The following is a 23,412-nucleotide window of genomic DNA, read 5'->3' as shown; positions in this document are numbered from 1 at the left end:
GCCAATCAATGATTTTCTCTTGACATTGATGTTTCTATCTCTCTTCCTCTTCTTTCCTCTCAAATAAATAAAAATATATTTTAAAAAATGAAAAGGCAACCTACTGAATGGGAGAAAGTATTTGAAAGTCATATATCTGATAGCAACTAATATTCAAAATATATAAAGAACTCATACAACTCAGTAGCAAAAAACCATACGACCTGATTTAAAAATGGACATAAGATCCAAATAACCAGTGAGCAACAGGTAATGAAGAGATACTCTACATCAGGAAAATGCAATCAGAACCTTAATGATTATCACCTAACACCTGTTAGAATACCTATTATCAAAAAGACTAGAATAACAACTGTTAGAGAAAGGGAGCCTTGTGCACTCTTGGTGGGAATGTCAATTGATGCAGCCACTATGGAAAACAGTACCATATATATGGTCTAGCACAGGGGTCTTCAAACTACGGCCCGCGGGCCACATGCGGCCCGCAGAGGAGTCTGATCCGGCCCGCCAGGTTTTTTGGGCAGTGAGCGCAGCCGAGGTGTTACAGTAGGAATTAGTAGTTCATATAGTCCGGCCCTCCAGCTCTCTGAGGGACCGTGATCTGGCCCCCACTTTAAAAAGTTTGAGGACCCCCTGGCTCTAGCAGTTCCATTTCTGAGTATTTATGCAAAGAAAATGAAAACATTAATTTGAAAAAATAAGCTTCCCCATGTCCATTGAAGTATTTACAATAACCTGGATATGCAGACAACCTAATTATCCATTGATGGCTTTTCTCACCATGTGGTCTTTCATCCTCAGAAGGCTAATCTGGGCTTCTTCATTTGCTGATCTCATGTTCCAAGAGAGTAAGAGCAGAAGTCTCTCAATGTCATTTCTGTATTGTGTTGGTCAAAGTCAATATCAAGGCCAGCCCAGATTTAAAGATTGGTAAAATAGACTCTACCTCTTGTAAAAAGAATGTCCGGGTCATATTTCTAAGAAGCCGGCACACCTTCAGCCCTCTTTACAAACAGTGTAAGCAGTTGATAGGATTTTATGTTTAGGTCATCCTGATTAGATTTTGGGTGTTTCCTGATAGTTCCTCTTCCTAGCCCCTTTCCCAGGGCCAAACTTTCTCTTCAAAGATTCTTAAGTTTTTTATGTGTTCCTCTGACATTGTTCCTCTATTACACTGGTTACTAGAGGCCTGGTGCAGGCAGTATGTGCACCGGCACAGTTCCTAGGCCTGTTTGGCAATCCAAGTGTGAGTGTCTGGAATGCCAGGTCCCAGCTGACCTCTGGGCCCTGGGCAGCACCTGGGCCCCCTGGTGTCCCTTTACCAGAGTCATCGGGCCCCCATCCAGCTCCCTCATGCCTGAGAGCCAGGTGGAGGCCTCCTCCATTCCTCTTCCCCCCCCACCCCACCACTGCCACAGGTCGCCACCTGTGGAGCGGGGTGATCAGGCCCCACTCACACCTGCCTGTCACCACCTATTCACCTGCTCCACCATCCCACCACAGCCCCACTCTCATCAGGGCTCCACTGACCCCCACTGCTAGCGCCACATCGCCAACACCTACATGTTCTACACCGCCTCCTGGTGGTCAGCACATGTCTAGCAAGCGGCTGAGCTCCTGGTCAAGTGGACAATTTGCATATTAGGCTTTTATTATATAGGACTAGGGGCCTAGTGCACGAATTCGTGCACCTTGAAAGGAACTGTGGGCCGCAAGGCTGAGGTAGTCACAGGGGCAGGTCTCAGCCCATCCTCTGTGTCACAGCCCGGCCCCTCCCACCATGGCCCCCAGCCCCCAGTCTGCCAGCAGCCTCACTCCTGCCACAGCTGCTCCCATGCACTGATGGCACTAGCCCTACTCATACCACTGACAGCACAGAGGATTGGGGCTGGTGCCCTCAGCGGGTGCAAGCAGCAGCTACCAGCCGCAATCGCCCCTCAAGAGCAGGGGGAAGTGGAGAAGCCCTCAGGGACGATCAGGGCTGGCAACTGCTGCTCACACCTGCTGACGGTGCCAAGCAGTCCGGACCAGCGCTGGGCACCGGCAGCGGGTGTGAGCAGGGCCATCACTGGCAATGGGTGTGAGAGGCAGCTTCGGCTTCGGGCCCCTTCAGAAGCTGGGGGAGGTAGAGAAGCCTGTGGCAGCAGGTATGAGCACCCAGCAGGACTATGGTATATGGGAGCAAAGAATTTTCAGTAACCACCAGAGGTTCACCCCTATGACTGCGACCGATGCCCCACCTTGGCCTGGCGCCCCCTCACCTGCTCCACCATCCCGCCACAGCCAACACCCGCCATGTTCCACATGCCCCCTGGTGGTCAGCATACGTCATAGCAATCAGCTCAGTTCTGCTGTTCGGTCTATTTGTATATTAGGGTTTTATATATATAGATAAATTCTCCTATGTATTCTGGGATCTCTCTGCAAATATGGTACCTGAACAATAAGAAATTGATACTGAGTGTTCATATAATATGCAATAGTACATGTAGTATTATATATTACCTTATTTTTCATATTGACTGTTCATGGAAGATATTATCCTCATTTTACAGGAGGAGAACCAGGGTTTGTATAACTTATCCAAATTCACATTCTACAAGTGGTAAAGCTGGGATTCAAATACTTTCCTCTCTCCTTCCCATTCATGTGTACTTTCTCTGTCTAAATACACAAAAACAAATGACTGCCAATGAAAATACATTTGTCTATTCTTTTTTAAAAACTTAATTGTACTTTTTCCATCATCATTGATTCCCTCTATGCCTTCTTCCACCTCCACCCCCTTCCCACCTCCACAGTCACCACACTTGTCCATGTCCATGAGTTCTTTCTCTTTTTCTTCTTTTTTGCTCAATCCATCCAGCCTCCCCTGAACACCACCACCCACACCAGAGCTATCTGCCTGCTTTCTATCTATAAGTCTGTCTCTATTCTGTTTGGTAGTTCAGTTTGTTCATTAAATTCCATATATGAGTGAAACCCTATGGTACTTGTCTTTCTCTGCGTTTATTTTTTAAAAAAAAAAAAAAAAAAATATATATATATATATATATATATATATATATATATATATATATATATATATTATTGATTTCAGAGAGGAAGGGGAAGGGAGAGAGAGATAGAAACATTAATGATGAGAGAGAATCATTGATCAGCTGCCTTCTGCATGCCTCCTACTGAGGATCGAGCCTGCAACCTGGGCATATGCCCTTGATCAGAATCGAACCCAGGACCCTTCAGTCCTCAGGCCAACACTCTATCCACTGAGCAAAACTGGCTAGGACCATTTGTTTATTCTTGATAATATACTTGATGAGTTTTTGGAGATACTGAGATAATTTTTCCGTGCAATGAGAAATGAATGTATGTCTATAACACGTTGGCATAAATCACATATGTGTTATGGGAGTTGGTGTAATGGTAGTATAGAAAATTGAGCTGATAACTGCTATGAATTTGAGGAGACCCCCAAAATGGAGATATCCCAGTTGAGTCATGAGAGATGAAGCTGTCAAGACACAGAATGAGGAAAAGGGCATTCTAGGCAGAGAATGCTCTAAAGCACATGTGTCAAACACAAGGCCCGCGGGCCAAATCCAGCACGCCAGGCCTTGCAATGTGGCCTGCACCGCGCTGTCATCACTGCACTCCGCTGTCAGTTTATGACATTGTCAGTTTATGAATGTTCAGTAAACCATTCGGCCCGCGATTTAGGCTGAATTTTAGATTTTGGCCCCTTCTCTGATTGAGTTCGACACCCCTACATACTTTTTTTTTTTTTTAAATATATTTTATTGATTTTGTACAGAGAGGAAGGGAGAGAGATAGAGAGTTAGAAACATCGATTAGAGAGAGTCATCAATCAGCTGCCTCTTGCACACCCCCTACTGGGGATATGCCCGCAACCAAGGTACATGCCCTTGACCGGAATTGAACCCGGGACCTTTCAGTCCCCAAGCCGACGCTCTATCCATTGAGCCAAACCGGTTTCGGCTAAAGAATACTTTTTAAGCAGAGAAAATGATATAAGGCACAGAAATGTGAATTTGTAGTTTGGTTGAAATTTGCCTTTTTCATATTCATTATTGTTAAGCTAAGACATTTATTAAGCCTTTATAAAGTTCTACTAGTTGATTTTTATGTAAGTTTTTAGTCTGTAGATTTTTAAAATCTGCATTGCTAATTCTCATGTTAGTGTCCATCTGCAGATTTTAAAAGCCTGCCTTGTATGTTATCATTAACTAAGTCTATCTAATAACACTAAGTGCAAAAGTAGTCTTTCATTAAAGTTTTTTTAAAAAACTAAGCTTTATATTTTTAATTAGTCATACTTTTTCCCTGACCATTCATAGTAAGTGTAATAAATATAATTTTCAGCCCAGCGTGCATGATTCAGTGATTGAGTGTGGACTTGTGGACCTGTGAACCAAGAGGTCACGGTTTGATTTTGGTCAGGGCATGGGGTTGGTCCCCAGTGCGGGGTGTGTAGGAGGTAGTCAATCAATGATTATCTCTCATCATTGATGTTTCTATCTCCCTCTTCATTCCTCTCTGAAATCAATAAAAAAAAATATATTTTTTAAAGTAAATTAATTTTCATCCATCTGGGATTTCTCTATATTGTGAAGGCATGTGAAATCTACCATCCCCAGGATTGTCTGATCTGTTTTTGTAACACTGTGAGTAAAGGAAATTGTTAGAACAACATATGCTGTCTTCTAGCAATTACTATTTTTCTAAATTTAGAAGCCAAACTTTCTTGTCTGGCTGTACCATATGCTGTGTAAGTCAGGAATTATGTTAATTTTTATCCTATAGCTGCATTTCTCAGTTATACTAATTATTTTGTGGATAGGGGAGTTTATGTCCCCTGGATCTTTTCTGCATTATTGTCCAGATACCTAGCAATTTAACAGATTGTTGCTCTTTGTTCCTTAGTTTGTTCACCAGTTAGTTGATTTTATATTAGAGATCTGTTCTTGCCAGTAATGGACCTGGTAACTCAGAAACAATTTTTTGTTAAGAAGTAATGGTAAAGAGCACAGGTCATCAAACTTTTTCTTAAAGGGTCAGATAATCAATATTTTAGGATTTGCAGGCCACAAGGTGTCTGTTGCACCTACTCAACTCTCAGATTATATGTGAGAAAGCAGTCAGACAACACCTGAAGGTGTGAGTGTGGTTGTGTTCCAGTAGAAATGCAAAAACAGGTGGAAGGCTAGATTTGGCCTCTTGGCCAATGATATGCCAATTTCTGGTAAAGAAGATTGTTGAAGGAATGTAGTAATAAATTAGAGAAATAATAACCTATTCTAACCTTAAGATATATTTGTATCAAACTGTACTTTGTATTTTATAAATTTTTGCTCACAATAGTAAAATGTGTTTCTTGTGAAAGTTTCATTTTATAATATAGAAATTGAGCAGGCACTGTAACCTACCTCTTAAGAGTTTAGTACTATTAACAAAATCCTACAGATTTGCATGTGAATGATGAATGTGTGAAGAGCAGAATTGCAGAATTGGGAGATAGTGAAGGTACTTAATATTAGAGACGGGCCTTGCTGATAGGGGGTGATGAATAGAATTTTTTTTAAGGAAATGCCCATATTAAAAAATTCCAATAGTGTAGAAAAAGATTGAGTAGAATGGTCACCATGCCTGTTACCTTAGTTTTTGTATATGGTTTCAGAAATATATTATGCTTTTTAAGGTTCTCTTCCTTTTTCTTTCTTTTTTTCCTTTTTCTTTTATTTTAATACAAATGGGACCATATTGTTATACATATAGAAAAACCTGGACATTTCCCCCCTATTAACAAATTATTTAAGAACTGTTCTTATACTGTGTAATGACTATGTTTTTCAGCATATGAAGTACTATAATTTACTTAACCTTTCTCTGATTGTTAGATGCTTACATTTCAGGTTTTCACTATTATGTTAAAGTCTTTTACATTCATAATTAAGCCCTAGCTGGTTTGAATCAGTGGATAGAACATCAGCCTGCGGACTGAAAGGTCCCAGGTTCCATCCTGTCAAGGGCACGTGCTCGGGTTGTGGGCTTGATCCCCCAGTAAGGGGCGTGTAGAGAATCAGTAATTCTCTCTCATCATTGATGTTTCTATCTGTCTCTCCCTCTCCCTTCCTCTCTGAAATCAATAAAAATATATTTAAAAATTTATAGTTAAAAGTAAATAAAATTCATTGTTAAGTGCTTGAATTGACTCCAGTGTTTGGATTACTTTGGAGCAAAAGCTTAAAATTAGAAGAATGAAAAGGAAAGATTGAGTTTATTTTCAGTTGCCATTCCAGTTTCAAAAACTAATGGAAATCAAAGTCCAATTTTAGCTGAATGTACTTTTAAATTGCAAAATATAAATATCTAGTTTATTATACTTTTCCTCAGGTTTGTATTAATGTGTAAGCTGACCAGTTACTAAACCCTTGTTTGAGTTCTATGATTCTATGTAAATTTTTGCAATAGAGGCACAATTATTTATCAGCTTTTAATGTAAAATTTGTGAAATGATAGGTAATAGATTTTTATTTTTGTTTTTCAATCAGTGACTTTTTTGAACGAACCATTCTGTGCAACAGTCTTGTGTGGAGTTGTGCTGTGACGGGTAGACCTGGACTGACCTATCAGGAAGCACTTGAGTCAGAAAAAAGAGCAAGACAGAATCTTCAGAGTTTTCCAGAACCACTAATTATTCCAGTTTTATACTTGACCAACCTTACCCATCGTTCACGCTTACATGAAATTTGTGATGATATTTTTGCATATGTCAAGGATCGATATTTTGTCAGAGAAACTGTGGAAGTCATTAGGAACAATGGTGCAAGGTAAAGTACTTTTTATCTTTTCTTTTATCTGCAGATACCCCCATTGCTTAAAATCCAGGATTCACAAAAGGCTGAAATGAAGAAAGCTTCCCTTTTCCTATCCTCCAGCTACCCTGTCACCCTCCCCAGAGTTCTAGTGTTAGTTTCTTAGGGATTTTTCTAAAGCTGATATTTTTATAGACCACCAAAAACACGCACATGCACACACATACACAATCTCCTGCCCACTTTAATACAAAAGGTAACACACTGTACTATTCCTTTTTTCACTTAAAATATCTTGAAGGTCGGTTCATAACTTTATAAATTGCCTGCCTTCTCTTTTTTTATTTACTGTATAATAAATTCCATTATGTGGAAGTTTCATCTTAAGAGTAAAAATCCTTAGATAAAGATATCTACTGTGTCCTCATTATGTTACCTGATAGTTTAATATGCCTGTTTTTCATGATGATTTTAGTGGTTCCTTTGATGAGGACTGAGTTTTGTGTACTCACTAAGTTCTCTTCTCTTTTACCCAGGTCTTTAGGGAAAAAAGTGGATTTTTCATATATGAAAATTTAAAATGACATTATCTATGGTACTAAATTAAAAATTATCACTGCTTTTCTGAAGTCTTAAACATTTATGATTGACTAGTCATTGATATTCATCATAATCACCTTTATTTGCATTAAAACCTAGTACAACCTTCTTTGCTTTTAGGGCAGAGTCTATAAAATGCTTTTTGGTTCCTTTTTACTATCTCTTTATTGGCCTGAATGCAGATATTTTTTTTTTCTGAATTTAAATGATTTTTAAAAATATATATTTTATTGATTTTTTTACAGAGAGGAAGGGAGAGGGATAGAAAGTTAGAAACATCAATGAAAGAAGAATCATCGATCAGCTGCCTCTTGCACATCCTACTGGGGATGTGCCCACAACCAAGGTACATGCCCTTGACCGGAATCGAACCGGGACCCTTCAATCCTCAGGCCGACGCTCTATCCACTGAGCCAAACCGGTTTCGGCTTTCTGAATTTTAAATGTTAGCAATCAAAAGTTACTTTATTATGTTCTTCATTTTATTTTGAAAAATTATCGTGAATTTATATGTAATTTCAGAATAATGTCTTAAAATATAATCCATTTAGTTATTAAATGCTATTATGAATAAATCTTAAAAAGCCAAGAGGTTTTTATATTAAGATCTAAATTTGTTTGGATTTTATATTGATGAATAATTGGGTACTTTTTAAAATTAATTGTAGAATCAACAAATGGTAAAAATTAAAGAATTTTTCGTGTCTAGAAAAAGTTTTATCTTTAGCCCTAGCTGGTTTGGCTCAGTGATACAGTGTCAGCCTGTGGACTAAAGGGTCCCAGGTTCAATTCCAGTCAAAGGCACATGCCCAGGTTGCAGGCTCGATCCCCAGTAGGGAGTGTCATCACTGATGTTTCTTTCTCCCTCTCCCTTCCTCTCTGAAATCAATAATAATAATTTTTAAAAAGTTATATCTTTTATTTTGGGGGGAGAGATTAACATGTCACCAGTGATCTCATCAAGAATATACCCTTTTTAAAAAGAGATCAAATTATACATAATGTTTTGGAGTACGTTTTATGGTTTTGGGTGATATACTTAGAAAACAGATTTTTGTGTTCAATCTATATCACCAAAAGAAAAAATAGATCATTTCTGGGGAGGGCGGTTTTTTCCTTAAAGTCACTGTTTTTATTTGACTTATGCCAGAAATGTTTTCTGAATTACAAATCATTGAGATGCATTAAACTTTAACATTAGGAATATAGCTCACATCTAAAATGTATTGGTTCATTTTGTTTTGTATAGTTTTTTTGGAATACTTTAAAATGGACTTTCAGGTATTTATAGCTGTTAACAGTAGTATACTAGGTTATGTTGTAGAAATAGAAAATTTGGGAGTCACAATTATCAGGAAACTTACCTCTTCTTGCTTAAGAAGCCTTTAAATTATAAAGTATAAGAAATTAGTATTTTTTGCAAACTTTCAAGGCTTGATTTTCATAATACACATTGACCATTCTTAATCTTTATGCAGGCAAGGAGAAACTGTGGAAGACTCCTTACTTTCTGCCTTTAGCAGGAGGCTTAGGAAGTAATATGAGTCTAGCCAACTTTGCTCTCAGCTCAGGCTCAGATATTTCTGATTGCTCTGATATTGTGTTTCACATGTTGCTTAGTGATTGTAAGTATCACTTATAGGCTAGACACTGGTTTGGTACTGGGGATACAATAAGGATCAAGATGCCCTTTAAGATTCAGTTAAGAAAGAGACAAACATTTCAGCTTGGCAAGTATTAAAATGAATGTACGAATGAAGTAATCAGGAGAATCCAGGTCCAGAATGCCATAAAGGCTAGGCCTGGGTTCCCTGCTCTCATGCTAACACTAGATATTTTAGTTTTTTAGTCTTTGCCAGATATGATGATATCTCAGTGTTCGTTTTTTTGTTTGTTCAGGTTCTTTGTCCATTTTTCTTTTGGTTTGTTTGTCTTTAGTAGATTTCTGAGAGCTATTTATTAAATACTAGGCAATATTATACCTCTCTCTTACTGTTGCAAATATTTTTCCATTTCACTTTTTGTTTTTTCTTAAAGATGTAGTTAATGTAAATTTTTTAAAATGTGTATGAACAATATAAGGAATAAAGAATAAACGTGCAATCGGCCGAAACCAGTTTGGCTCAGTGGATAGAGCGTCGGCCTGTGGACTGAAAGGTCCCAGGTTCGATTCCGGTCAAGGGCATGTACATTGGTTACGGGCACATCCCCGGAAGGGGGTGTGCAAGAGGCAGCTGGTTGATGTTTCTCTCTCATCGACGTTTCTAGCTCTCTATCCCTCTTTCCTCCTCTCTGTAAAAAATCAATAAAATATATTTTTTTAAAAAGAAAAGAATAAACGTGCAATCAATAGTCATGCATTTACCACTTGACTTTAATAGGATATTTTTTATCTTTGATTTTTATTCATAGTTTGGGAAAAGTTATAAATTTCTAATTTTATGGGAGGCAGAATAGTGAAGGATCTAGGCTTTGGAGTCAAGACTGCCTTTTTGAACAATGCCATCCTTTCAGGTTATTATGAGACTAAAATGAGACTATGTTGGGGGGGTACACATTTTGAATTGCTACATAAATAGAATATAGTAATAGCATTTTACCATGGGGGTGGGGTGGGATGATAAGGCTACTATTAGCCAAATAGACTTATATGGAAGTTAATATTTTTCTTCTATTACTCACCAGTTTTTCTATTAAAAATTAAATTTTATGTTATTAAGCTTCAAGCCTGACTTAAAATTTCTGCTACTTTAAATCCTAAGTTTCTGAGTACACCCTTTTCTTTTACCCTTTTCACTTAAATCTCAGTTAAAATAATTTTAATATATAAACTTGCCTAGTGACTAGATTTCCTTTTGGTTGGAATTGTGCCTCCACCACCTACTTAACACCTGCATAACATTTGGGAAAATATTTAACATCACTCGTCTCTCCTTTGCATACTTAGTAGAATTATTGTGAAGATTAACTGAGATGCTGTATGTGAAGTGCCAGGCACATAAGTACTCAATAAATAAGTTAAGAAGTCAGTCTTTTTCCATTTTGATTTTTAAGTTTTCTGTCATGATTATTAACTCTTATTCTAATTGTAGTTTCTGGGATTTCTATTTGGGTTTTTGTTTTTATAAATTAGATTATAGGGTGGTAGTCTAAATTGTTTAGGTAGCCAAGGGCCTTATTAAATCAGTGACCATTCCTATGTTTCTGGCACCTTGTAATAGTGCTGTTCTGTCCTGTGGGGACAGCTTTTAAGATGACTCTTGTAATGTGTTCTCTTGCTTCCGCATTTAGTGGTGAGAGTGTCTGTCCCCTTTAATAAACCATAGTCAATAGTCTTGATTTCATTATTATATAGAGGCCCAGAGCACGGAATTTGTGCACTGAGGGTAGGAGGGGTCCCTTAGCCAGGCCTGCACCTTCTCCCAGTCCAGGGCTCTTGCTCCTTATCGCCTGCCTGCAGCGGAGGAGGGAAAGGCTCCTGCCACTGCCACTGTGCTCGCCAGCCATGAGCTGGGCTTCTGGCAGAGCGGTGCTCCCCCTGTGGGAGCACACTGATCACCAGGAGGCAGCCATTGTGTGGAGGAGCATCTGTCCCCAGGTGGTCAGTGCTCGTCATAGTGACCCGTCATTCCGCTGTTAGGTCAATTTGCATACATATTAGGATTTTATTATATAGGATAGGATTAGTGGCTTCCCTTGCTGTTATCCATGGAAATGTTTTAAGGAATAATATATTAGGTACAGGCCTTCTTAAATCTTCAAGGTGCTGCAACCCAGTAAAATAAAGATCTTTGTAAATTAATATTAGAAAAGGGGGGAAAACCACCTCCTATTCGATTACATTAATAGGGGAAATGCATGGGCATGATGGTTTTCATTTGGACTGTGTTCTAGACCCACAAGAAGACATGTCACTTCTGGCTTCACGTTTACTTTGAAGTTAATGTAAAGTTTGTGTAACATTTGGTGTTGAGTTCAATTTTGAGATATGGCATTCTCAAAGAGGGGATAGGGTAAATCCAACTTCTGTGATGAGAGAAAATCCAGGTTGAATTTTCTAAGTATTCTGTTATTTTTTCATTCTCACCTGAGGTCACATTTATTGATTTGAGAGAGAGAGAGAGAGAAACATCGATCAGCTGCCTACCATTCATGCCTTGAAGGGCACTGACCCTGCAAGCCAGGTATTAGCCCTGATTTAGAAATAAAACCGCAGCCTTTTGGTATATGAAACCACTCTCCAACCAACTGAGCCCCCGCCCAAGGCATTCCTGTTGATTTTTATTTGTAGATTTCTTTGGCCTTTCTTCCTTGCTGTGGCATGAGGTTTATTGGTAGGGGGCTTATTTAGAGAAATAAATGAATTTCTCCCAGTAACTGAGAAATAGCAGGCATTTACATGAGGTCCATTAGTATAAGGTATCTGTGCTCCCACTCCTATCTTTCATTCTTCATTACTCCTATCTTTCATTCTTCATTCTTTCTCCACAAAATGTGAAGTTGCAAGAATTTTCTTACATGGTGGTGTCGTTAAATAAGCACCATAAAATTTATCCATTTAAAAGGTGCAATTCAGCGGGTTTTCATATATTCACAAAGTTTATGAGGCTGTCACCACTACCTAATTACAGAATATTGTCATCACCCCAAGAAGTCCTGTGTTAGCAGTCACTACCAGCCACCCTCTCCCCTCAGCCCATGGCAACCACTAATCTATTTTCTGTCTGTGGATTTGCCTATTGTGGACATCTCATATAAATGAAATAATAATATGCATCCTTCTGTGTGGTTTCTTTCACTTACTATAATGTTTTCAAGGTTCATCTGCATTGTAGATCTATCAGTGTTTTATCTCTTTTATTGATAAACTAGAGGCCCAGTGCACAAAATTTGTACATGGGAGGGTGTCCTTTCGCCCGGCCTGCACCCTCTCCAATTTAGGACCCCTTCGGGGATGTCCGACTGCTGTAGGATCTGGCCTAAACTGGCAGTCAGACATCCCTCTCACAATTCGGGACCGCTGGCTCCTAACCTTTCACTTGCCTGTCTGCCTGAGCTCCCCTAACCACTCTGCCTGCCTGCCTCATCACCCCTAACCACCTCTGCCTCAGCCCCCGCCACCATGGCTGTGTCCAGAAGGATGTCCAGAAGACATCTGGTCTATCCTGTCTACTTAGCATTTTACCTTTTTATTAGTATAGATTCTGCCATATATATATATATATATATATATATATATATATATATATATATATATTACATTTGTCTGTCTCTTCATCAGTTCATGGACACTTGGGTTGTTTTCACTTTTGAGCTACTATAAATAACTAGAGGCCTGATGCATGAAAATCGTGCAAGTGTAAGCCTTCCTTTTTCTGGCTGCTGGCACTGGCTTTCTCTGCCACCCAGGATCCGAGCTTCCCTCCAGCTGCCAGCAGGCACGTGGGACCCAGGCTTCCCTCGCAGCCCTGACTTCGTCGGGAAGGTTGTCTGGAAGGACATCTGGTCTAATTAGCATATTTGCTTTTATTGTATAGGATGCTATTAAGGACATTCATGTACAAACTTTTGTTTGAACATATGTTTTCAGTTTTCTTAGTATATCTCTAGTATTCTAGTAACTGCTAAGTCATATGGTAACTGTGTTGGATGGAGGAACAACCGAGATGTTTTCCAAAGCAGCTGTGTCACTTTACATTCCCTCTTGCGACATATGAGGATTCTAGTTTCTCCGTATCCTCACCAAGTCATATATATGGACAATTTGGTATTGTGCATCTTTTTTATTTTGCCATCCTAGTGAGTGTGAAGTGGTATCTCATTGTAGTTTTGATTTACATTTCCCTAATAACTAATTATGTTGAGTATCATTTCATGTACTTACTGATCATTTGAATATATTCTTTGGAGAAATGTCTATTCTGATCCTTTGCCCATTAAAACATTTTTTTATTGATTTCAGAGTGGAAGGGAGAGGGAGAGAGAGATAGAAACATCAATGATGACAGAGAATCATGGATCAGCACCTGCATGCCTCCTACGGGGTTCAAGTCTACAACCCAGACATGTGCCCTGACTGGGAATCGAATCGTGACCTTCTGGTTCATAGGTCGATGCTCAATCACTGAGCCATGCTGGTCAGGCCCTTTGCCCTTTTAAAATGGGTTATTTATATTTTTATTACATAGTTGTAAGTGTTCCATGTTTTTTGATACTAATGAGCAGATGTATGATTTATTCAATTTTTGAAATTGCCTTTTCACTTTCTTGATAGTACCATTTGTAGCGGCATTTTTCTCTTTGCTTTTAACTTTCGTTTCTGCTTGTCATTACCATCTACCTTTTGTTTCTATCTCTTTGGTAGTACTTACCAGTGGTCCTAAAGACTGCTTCGTCCATTAACGTGAGAGTTACTGGAAAGAATATGTCAAGTTACAAAGGAATGGGATAGAGGTGAATTAGTATAGGTTCTCTGGATCTTCTCCCCTCAGTATTCTTTTCTTAGTATCTCATTACTTTTAGGTATTCCTCCCCATTTTCTTTTTCATCTCACAGGTATAGATTAGGTGCTTCCCTCCCCACCAAGACTTAATGATTTAAAATAAGCAATCACTTAACAGATTCTTCTAGAATATCCTTTGTCATTGCTATGACAGAGGTAGTAAAGAGAACAACTGACTACTTGACTGAATCAGCAGTTTAGTTCTTTGTCCACCCAATCCTGATGAACAACTAGCATGCCTGCCAATCATGCTGACATTCATTCTCTGCTACTTCCTTAGAGCCTACAGGAGAAGTGAGAAGATGGGTGGTGATCTTGTGAAAATAATATTAAACTTGGAGTCAGGTCTATTAATTCTTAACTAGCTACAGATACTTTGTGTTCACATTATATTAGCAGAGATAATATAATGTGTACATTATATTATCTGTTTCATTTACAGATGAGAAAACAGAGATCTAAAGAAGTTAAATATTTTTTTAATTGTTCAATCTATATTTACTGTTTTGCTATTTACTTGCACTGTTCTAGACACTGGAGATATAGAAGTGAACAAAAAGTCATGGAGCTTCTATTCCAGCTTTTTACAAGTAGTCAGTGGTAGGATTTAAATTCAGATATGGCTGATTTACAAAATCATTTCTTTCAATTTATCACTGTCTCCTTGGTTTTAGATTCTACCCTTTATGGTTAGCTGTGTGGCTCTGAACAAGTAATTTAAACTCTAAGCTTTAGTTTTTTTCATCTGTTAAATTGCCTCATGGGATGAAATGACATGATGAATGTGAATTTTTAAAAGCTAAATATTGTCATTTGTTGTATATTGTAAGTATTTGAATGTGTTTATTGAGGGCCATGTAGTTAGGGTTTTTTTGTTTGGTTTGGTTTTTGTTTTGAGAGATGCCAGTAGTGATGTGGGGCTCTAATAGCTGCCTAAGCCACTGTTGCTTGGAATCAAATTTTCCTGTTTGAAACTCTGAAAGGAAACCCCACAGTTCACAATTTCAGTGACTTTGAAAGATGCAATTGTTTTTTAAGACATCCCACGTTTATATATAATCTTCCAATAAACACTATATAAGCAGATTTAAGGCTAAATTAAATTTAAATCTAAATTTAATTTCACTTTATATCCTACCTAATAAAGAGTTAATATGCAAATTGATCACTCCAACACACAAATTGGCTGCCCCCATGTGGTCAAAAATGGCTGCTACAAGATGGCCTGCAGGGGAGGGCAGTTGTGGGCAGTCAGGCCAGCAGGGGCGGATAGGGGTGACCGGGCCTGCAGGGGAGGGCAGTTGGGGGGAACCAGGCCAGCAGAGGAGGGCAGTTAGGCATCAATCAGGCTGGCACGGAGTGGTTAAGCGGTGATCACATTGGCAGGCAGAAGCAGTTGGGGGCAATCAGGCAGGCAGGTGAGCAGTTGGAAGCCAGCAGTCCTGGATTGTGAAAGGGATGTCCTACTGTCTGACGGGTAGTCAGACTTCCCTTGAGGGGTCCCAGATTGGAGAGGGTGCAGGCTGGGCTGAGGGACACCCCCCCCCCTCTGTGCATGAATTTTGTGCACTGGGCGTCTAGTCCTATCTAATAAAGAGTATAGTACCTTTGCTATTCCTCTCTTCTAGTACTTTCTTTGCTAGTACCTCTCTTCTTCATAGGCTTTCTTTTCTCTCACTGCATACTGGCCCACTCCATATGGCAGGGACCCTGGGTGCCCACAGGACCAGAAATTTATAGGTTCCATGATGGCAGGGGAACTGATTTTTACTTTCTAGATTCCAGATTTTAAAATCTTAGAAAAGATGTACTGGCTCAGCTAAAGGTGCCCACCCAGTATCAACTAACTATGACCAGGGTCTAGTGGGAATATGACAGCTCTACTAGTAGCTACTATATGAAAGAAGGTGGGGTGTGGGAAGAATGAATTCAGGAGAATGGGGCTGGTGAAGGCCCACATAGTAATATATCAAACTTTTTTATGGCATGAGATGACTAAATTAATGATACAGTGAGCAACTTTTCTACTCTTGAGCTACTTTTTTCTCTAGAAAATAGAGATTTACCCATTGGTAATATACTAGTATATGTGTTTAAGATATTAAGAAAACCTCTGAATTGCCTAAGAGTTGTAGAAGTGCCATAGATACAATTCCAGCAATGCACGAGTTTTCTCCCTCTCCTTACTATATCCTGCTTTTACTCGGGACTATGTTTATTTAACAAGTTGAGATGTATTCCACATACCATAAAATTTATGCATTTAAAATGTATAGTTCAATAGTTTTTAGTATATTCATAGAGTTGCACAACCATCACCAAAAACTAATTTTAGAACATTTTCTACATCCCAAAAGGAAAGCCCAGGCCCATTAGCAGCCACTGCCCTTTGTTCTCATCTCTTACTCCTCATTCCCCCAAGTTCCTGGCAACCACTCATCTACTTCCTGTCTCAGTGGATTTTCCTATTCTAGTTTTATTTTGTTTGATTTTTCATATCAATGGGATCATGTTTTATGTGTGCCCTTTTACGTGTTTTCTTTCATTTTAACAGTGTTTCCCAAACTTTTTTTTTTTAATTGACTTTTTACAGAGAGGAAGAGAGGGATAGAGAGTTAGAAACATCCATGAGAGAATCATTGATCAGCTGCTTCTTGCACACCCCCTAATGAGGATGTGCCCGCAACCAAGGTACATGCCCTTGACCGGAATCAAACCTGGGACCTTTCAGTCCGCAGACCGACGCTCTATCCACTGAGCCAAACCGGTTTCGGCGTGTTTCCCAAACTTTTGACATATGTGTACCCCTTCTATAATTTTCGTAGCGCTGAATACCCCTGGTACTCATGAGAACGTAGAATTAGGCGCAGCTAAGCACGGTGCAGTGCATATCCCCACCAAACTCCGGTGCAACGCGTACCCCCACCAAACTCTTCCCGTACCTCGGGGGGTACGCGTACCACACCTTGGGAAACACTGAATTAGCATATTGCTTTCAAGGTTTATCCTACTGTAGCATGTTATCAGTACTTTATTTTTATGTTTTTTCCTTTGTATGAATATATTACCACATTTTAATTATTTCAGTTGAAAATTGGCACAGTAATAGGATTGAGGAATATTTTTATTGTGATGAATGAGTCTGAAACTGCAGCGCATAAAACCCAGATAGAGTGGGCAAAGGTAAGGGAAGCCAAAATAAGGATAATAAAGTTAGTGAATAGGAAGCTTTCCAGAAATCAGAAATCACAAAAGTTTCAATGAGGCTCTGGAGCCATAGCTGTTGGTTAGAGCATCATCCGGATTTGCCAAGGTTGTGGGTTTAATCCCCAGTCAGGGCACAACTGACCAATCATCCTGGCCAGTTTGCTTGATGGTTAGAGTATTGGCCCTTGAATTCAAGGGTCTGGGTTTGATTCCCAGTCAAGGATACCTGGGTAGCAGACCCAATCCCTGCCTGACCCAGGCTGTGTGCAGAAGGCAACCGATAGATGTGTTTCTCTCTCTCATTATCTCCCCCCTCCTTCCTTTCCACTCTCTCTAAAAAATATCCTCTGGTGAGGATTAACCAAAATAAAAGAATCAACCAATGGATGCATAATAAGTAAGTGGACCAACAAATGTTTATCTCTTTCCCCTGCCTTCCCCTTCCTTTCTTCTCTCTCTAAAAATCAAAATGTTTTTTTAAAAAATGTTACAATGAGAATGAAAAATATTCTGATCAGGAAATTTTCAGAACTGAAAATATTGGAGGCTTTGAAAAACTTTTAAGGCTCAATCTGTATAATGAGATATTATGCATTTGATTTTCTAAATAGTAACTTCAATTAAAAATAAAATTGCCAAGAGTCTTGATAAATTGACCTTTGAAATAGTTTTGTATTATTTTAAATTAGAGGCCCAGTGCACGAAATTTGTGAACTGGAGGGGATCCCTCAGCACAGCCTGCACCCTCTCGCAGTCTGGGAGCCCTTGGGGGATGCCCAACAGCTTAGGCCTGTGAACCCAGGTTCTGGCGCACTGACCACCAGGGGGCAGCTCCTGCATTGAGCGTCTGCCCCCCAGTGGTCAGTGCGTAGCATCAAGACGGATGGTTCCACCATTTGGTCGGTTTGCATATTAGCCTTTTATTATGTAGGTTTATAGCCAACCTTTGCTTAAATTGATATTACAGATGTTTCTTTTTTGTAAAATTAGTTACATCAGTCAGTCATGGTTTCCATAAAACAAAATAACTTTTCAGTTCACAATAATTAGATCATTTGAAATGTTTGATTTTAAAATGTCAAATGATTTGCATTTTTAAATATATCATTTTCTTTCAGGTTACAGTGTAGGATTTTGGAAGTCCTCCCTCCATCACATCAGAATGGTTTTTCTAATGGACATGTCAGTAGTGTAGATGGAGAAACTATTATTATCAGTGATAGTGATGATTCAGAAACACAAAACAGTTCTTTTCAAAATGGGTAAGTGATTTTTATTCATTTAAAAATGTATATCAGATTGGCTAATGACATACCATTGAAAACCATTTTTTCTTTAATCTCTCCCTTCTTTCTAGTCACACTGTGGTATGCTATTCAGCTAAGCAATGTGGTTCTACAACATGTTAGAGTTTGTAAAACTGTTAGCAGTTTAAGAGCAATTAAAGCTCATCTCATTCAATTATATTTACAGATTCCGCTTTTGTTTACTTGGGAAAATTCATTCTGTATTTTATTAGACTTACTCACTTTATGATACACGTGGTAAAGAAATTCTGTAACCTTCTGAAATGCATTCATTTGGCAGCCTTATTCAGCTGAGTGCTCTTGGAGAAAAAGCACACAAACACATCTAGATTAGCAATCCCTGCAGGAAAATTTAAAATCTCTGCCAAATCCTCAATTGATTAAGAGTATGGTTAAGTGTTTTAGCTCAGCTCCCTCCTGTTCTCTACAACTACCTAATTCTTCACTGCTCCATTCTGTCCCGCCCTACCTTTTAGGAATTTCAGACTTAAAAAAGTTTTCTCCAGCCTGTCTTATCTTCTTCTTTCCTCTTTTCAGTGAATAGTACCATAATCAAATAAGAAACCGAGGCCACTCTTAAGTACTGCCTTTAACTCCTTTGTTCCTGAAAATACTAGTGATAGTATTAGAATACAAAGCCTTGTAATTCAAGTTCTTGTTTTATCTGACTTGAATTATTGTATCCATAGCTAGAATTTGAGCATTTACTGTGTCATGGCACTGTGCTAAGTGCTTGAGTTGCATATTTCAGAACTGGTGATCGGTTCTGAAAGAGAATTATTATTTTTACTTAACAAGAATCTGAGCCTTAGGTTAATTGGCTTTGCACGAAGTCATCTAACTAATACATTGACAGAAAAAAATTATTTTGGGATGAGTGAATGAAACATTATTTAGTCCTATATAATAAGTCTTTTGCTACATCTCATTTTTTCCCCTTAAGTTTCTGTTATTAAGCAGAAAAAGAAATTAATAGGTCACTTGTCTGTGTGTCTTATTGAATACATAGTTTGGCATGCAACATTAGTGGATATTGTGGTAGTTAATGTATGTTCTTTAGCAACTCTGATTGTAGTTCATGTGTTTTTTGGGTTTTTTTGGACTATAGCAAGGATTGTAATCCTTAGATTTAATTATTGTATATATTAGATAAGTCTTGAACAGTTAAATACAGATTTTATATGTAAAAGATATTTTTTTAAATTGATGATTAAATATGGTAAGCATTTATTTATCTACTTTTTTCTTTTTAAAATAATTTATTTAAGATTATTTAATAGTAACTTTTAATATACTCTTCTAAATCTTTTACATGTATTGAGATGAGGAATGTCTAGCTTCTTAGGTTTAGCACTCTCTTATTCGGTGCATTAATGTCCTTTCCCTTCTTTTTAGATTTGAATAAGAGCTACCTACATATTTTGTGGCTAATTTCTTACCTTGAGTACAAAGCAAATTAATTCAGAATCCCAATTAGTAAGTGAATATTTTGCCTGTTATATGTAGCATTTAGAGGAGTGTTTCTATTGGTCAATCTCACTTGTGCCACTTATAACAAGCTCATTACAAGTAATTGGATTTAGCCATAGGAATAAACCCTTGATATAGGAAAAATGAGTAATCTGGTCTTTTATTTAGTCATAGATATTTTTAATCAGTATGAGTAATCTGGTCTATTATTTAGTCATAGATATTTTTAATCAGTTTGTTATTCTCAAAGAATCTAGCTTTCACTGTACATCAACATCATAAAATGCCTATATCCTGAGATTGTTACTGCTATATCCTGAGATATCAGGAAGGGTGAAACATAGACCTCTGTGGACCTTTACTGTGTTGAGCTATTTCTTTTTGTTGTTGTTAATCCTCACCCAAAGATATTTTTTCCGTTGATTTTTTTTTAGAGAGAATGGAAGGGAGGGAAGAAGAGAGAAAAAGGGAGAGAAACATCGATGTGAGAGAGACACGTTGATTGGTTGCCTCCCACACATACCCAGAGGGGGCCGGTGATCGAACCTGCAGCCCAGTTACTCGCCCTTGACCAGAACGGAACTGAAATCATTTGGTGCTTGGGCCGATGCTCTGACCACCAGCCAGAGCATCTGTTGAGTTATTTCTATTAATTCCCTATCTTAAGTGATATACTTCTTGGTTGATCCCTCCAAACAAAACATAATCTGGATTTTCTTATGTTTTAGTAGGTGGCATTTTCCATGAGGTAACTGTGCAACAGCACCCACATATGTTGTCTTATTTATTCCTCAGACACATTCTTTAAGGGTAGATAGTCATATTCTTATATCATTGAGGAGAAATAGAAGTTGAGTTAGAAAAGTATCAAATAGTTCATAATACCTGCAAGATATACTAAAGCAGGATATTGGAAATAAGCCTAGGTGCTCAAAATGATCACCAGCATTTTGTGGTAGAAAGGGAGAGGCAGAGGGAAAGAAAGAACACGTTTAACATAACCACTTGCCACTTAAAAATGTATAATTTAGTGGCATTAATTACATATTTTCACATAAATGAGATCATATAATATTTGTTCTTTGGTATCTGACTTATTTCACTTAGTATTATTTTTTAAAGTACATTCGTATTGTAGCATGTTGAAACTTATAACTGAATGAATGAATGAATGCACCCTCAAAAGGAAGAAAAGATAAGTTGATGGGAATAGAGGTTTTAAATGTGTACTTCTTTGCCAATTCTTAAAATAGGATAAACTGCATTATCTCTACTTTTGTTCTTGAATTACAAAGCTATGAAGAAGAAAGTTTAAAAGCCAATATAAGAGCTATTTGTTTGTTTATTTGTTTAAATTAAACGGGGTACTTTGTGCCACGTCATTTCTAACTATTTTCTTCACCCATGGAAAATTTTATTGAATGAGAAATGAGAGTACCTATCTAACAAAATAGTGCTTTTTTCTATTTTGACTAATAGAATGGTTAGGAATATCAGTAACATTTAAAATTCTAGTTAAAATTAAAATACACAGCCCTGGCCAGTTTTTTCTCAGTGGTTAGAGGATTGAGCCAGGGGCCAAAACAGCTTCATGGTTCCATTCCTGGTCAAGGGCACATACTTCAGTAGCTGGTTCAGTCCCTGTCCCAGTTTGGGACAGTGTAGGGGACAACCAATCGATGTATCTCTCATATTGACGTTATTCTCTCTCCCTTCTTCTTCCCTTTCCTCCTTTTTCCCTCCTTCCCTTCCTCTCTTCCTTTCTCCCTCCCTTCACGCCCTTTCTGAAAATCAATGGAAAAAATCTTCAGGTGATGATTAAAAGAAAATATAAAAATATTTTAGGTTCGCCGAAACCGGTTTGGCTCAATGGATAGAGCGTCGGCCTGTGAACTGAAAGGTCCCAGGTTAAATTCCGGTCAAGGGCACGTCCCCAGTGGGGGTGTGCAAGAGGCAGCTGATCAGTGATTCTTTCTCATCGATGTTTCTAGCTCTCTATCCCTCTCTCTTCCTCTCTGTAAAAAAAAAAAAAATCAATAAAATATATTAAAAATATATATATATATATATTTTAGGTTCTGTTATAGTATGTTCTTAGGAACTAGATTTCTATTTAAAAACCCACTTTCCAAAGAAATTATTAACTGATTTCTGTCTCTACTCTTTTTAGGAAGAAAGATGCAATTGATCCCTTATTATTCAAGTACAAAGTGCAAGTCACTAAAAAAGAATTCTTTGAATGTGTTATTGTTAAAGCCACACAAATCAGGTAAAATTCAGTATGTTCTCTATGGCAATTTAATTAATTATATTAGGTTAAGAAGATTTTATGTAAAACAACTTGGAAGTGGTTGCTTCTTTTTTAAAAATAAATGTACATTTATATGCTTATAGACAGATAAAATGAATCTTAATGGACTCCATGAGCCCTTTATTTAGATTTGTAAGTAATCCCAGAGAGTCTTCACATCTAAGAAGTTATGAAGGATCCTATTTATAAAGTACTTCTCATGAGAGAACTCAATTTTCAAAGCTGAGAAATTTGATGGTGCTTACAAATATGTCAGTCACATTTGTAATAATTTATTCATTAGGTACAGGCATCTGATCATTCTGTATTAATTTGTTTAGAACATTAAATAATAAAAATTGAGTATCTTTAAAAATTCCTCTTTGAGTCACTAATTATCCGAGAGATGCAAATCAAAACAACAATGCGGTACCATTTCACACCTGTCAGAATGGCCAACATCAACAAATCAACAAATGACAAGTATTGGCGAGGTTGCGGAGGAAAAGGAACCCTCGTGCACTGCTGGTGGGAATGCAGACTGGTGCAACCACTGTGGAGAACAGTGTGGAGTTTCCTCAAAAAACTGAAAATGGAACTCCCATTTGACCCAGTAATCCCACTTCTAGGAATATATCCCAAGAAACTAGAAACACCAATCAGAAAGGATATATGCACCCCTATGTTCATAGCAGCACAATCTACAATAGCCAGAATTTGGAAACAGCCTAAGTGTCCGTCAGCAGATGATTGGATCCAAAAACTTTGGTACATCTACACAATGGAATACTATGCTGCCATAAAAAAGAAGGATTTCTCATCATTTGCAGCAACCTGGATGGAATTGGAGAACATCATGCTGAGTGAAATAAGCCAATCAATGAAAGAGAAACACCACATGACCTCACTCATTTGTGGATAATAAAGAACATTATAAACTGATGAACCATAAGATAGATATAGAGACAGTATATCAACAAGTAGACTGTCAAATTACAGCGGGGAGGAGAGGAAGATCTGGGGGAGATAATAGATCAACCGAAGGACTTGTATACATGCATATAAGTGCAACCAATGGACACAAAACTCTGGGGAGGGAGGGGATGTGTGGGAAGGAGGGAGGGGGTTAAAAAAAAAAATCAATAAAATATATTTAAATAAATAAATAAATAAAAAGAGGAAAAAAAAATTCCTCTTTGA

The 23,412-nt window shown here is 38.1% G+C and overlaps 1 protein-coding gene across 2 annotated transcripts in view; it reads left to right on the top strand.

Annotated features, from left to right (window-relative positions):
• BAZ1A (bromodomain adjacent to zinc finger domain 1A) overlaps positions 1–23,412 on the top strand; it is a 75,053-nt gene that overhangs the window by 4,696 nt on the left and 46,945 nt on the right. For both annotated transcript variants that reach the window (XM_084874448.1, XM_084874449.1), the window contains 3 exons: positions 6,573–6,851; positions 18,264–18,407; positions 22,093–22,191. In XM_084874448.1, the coding sequence (XP_084730574.1) occupies positions 6,573–6,851; positions 18,264–18,407; positions 22,093–22,191 (522 nt within the window). The remainder of the gene's footprint in view (positions 1–6,572; positions 6,852–18,263; positions 18,408–22,092; positions 22,192–23,412) is intronic.

Source organism: Pipistrellus hanaki (genome assembly GCF_964339955.1).
Source record: "Pipistrellus hanaki genome assembly, chromosome: 1".
In the NCBI taxonomy this organism is placed as follows: Eukaryota; Metazoa; Chordata; class Mammalia; order Chiroptera; family Vespertilionidae; genus Pipistrellus; species Pipistrellus hanaki.
Note: the sequence above shows the minus strand (reverse complement) of the source record. Positions and strands in the feature narration are given on the sequence as shown.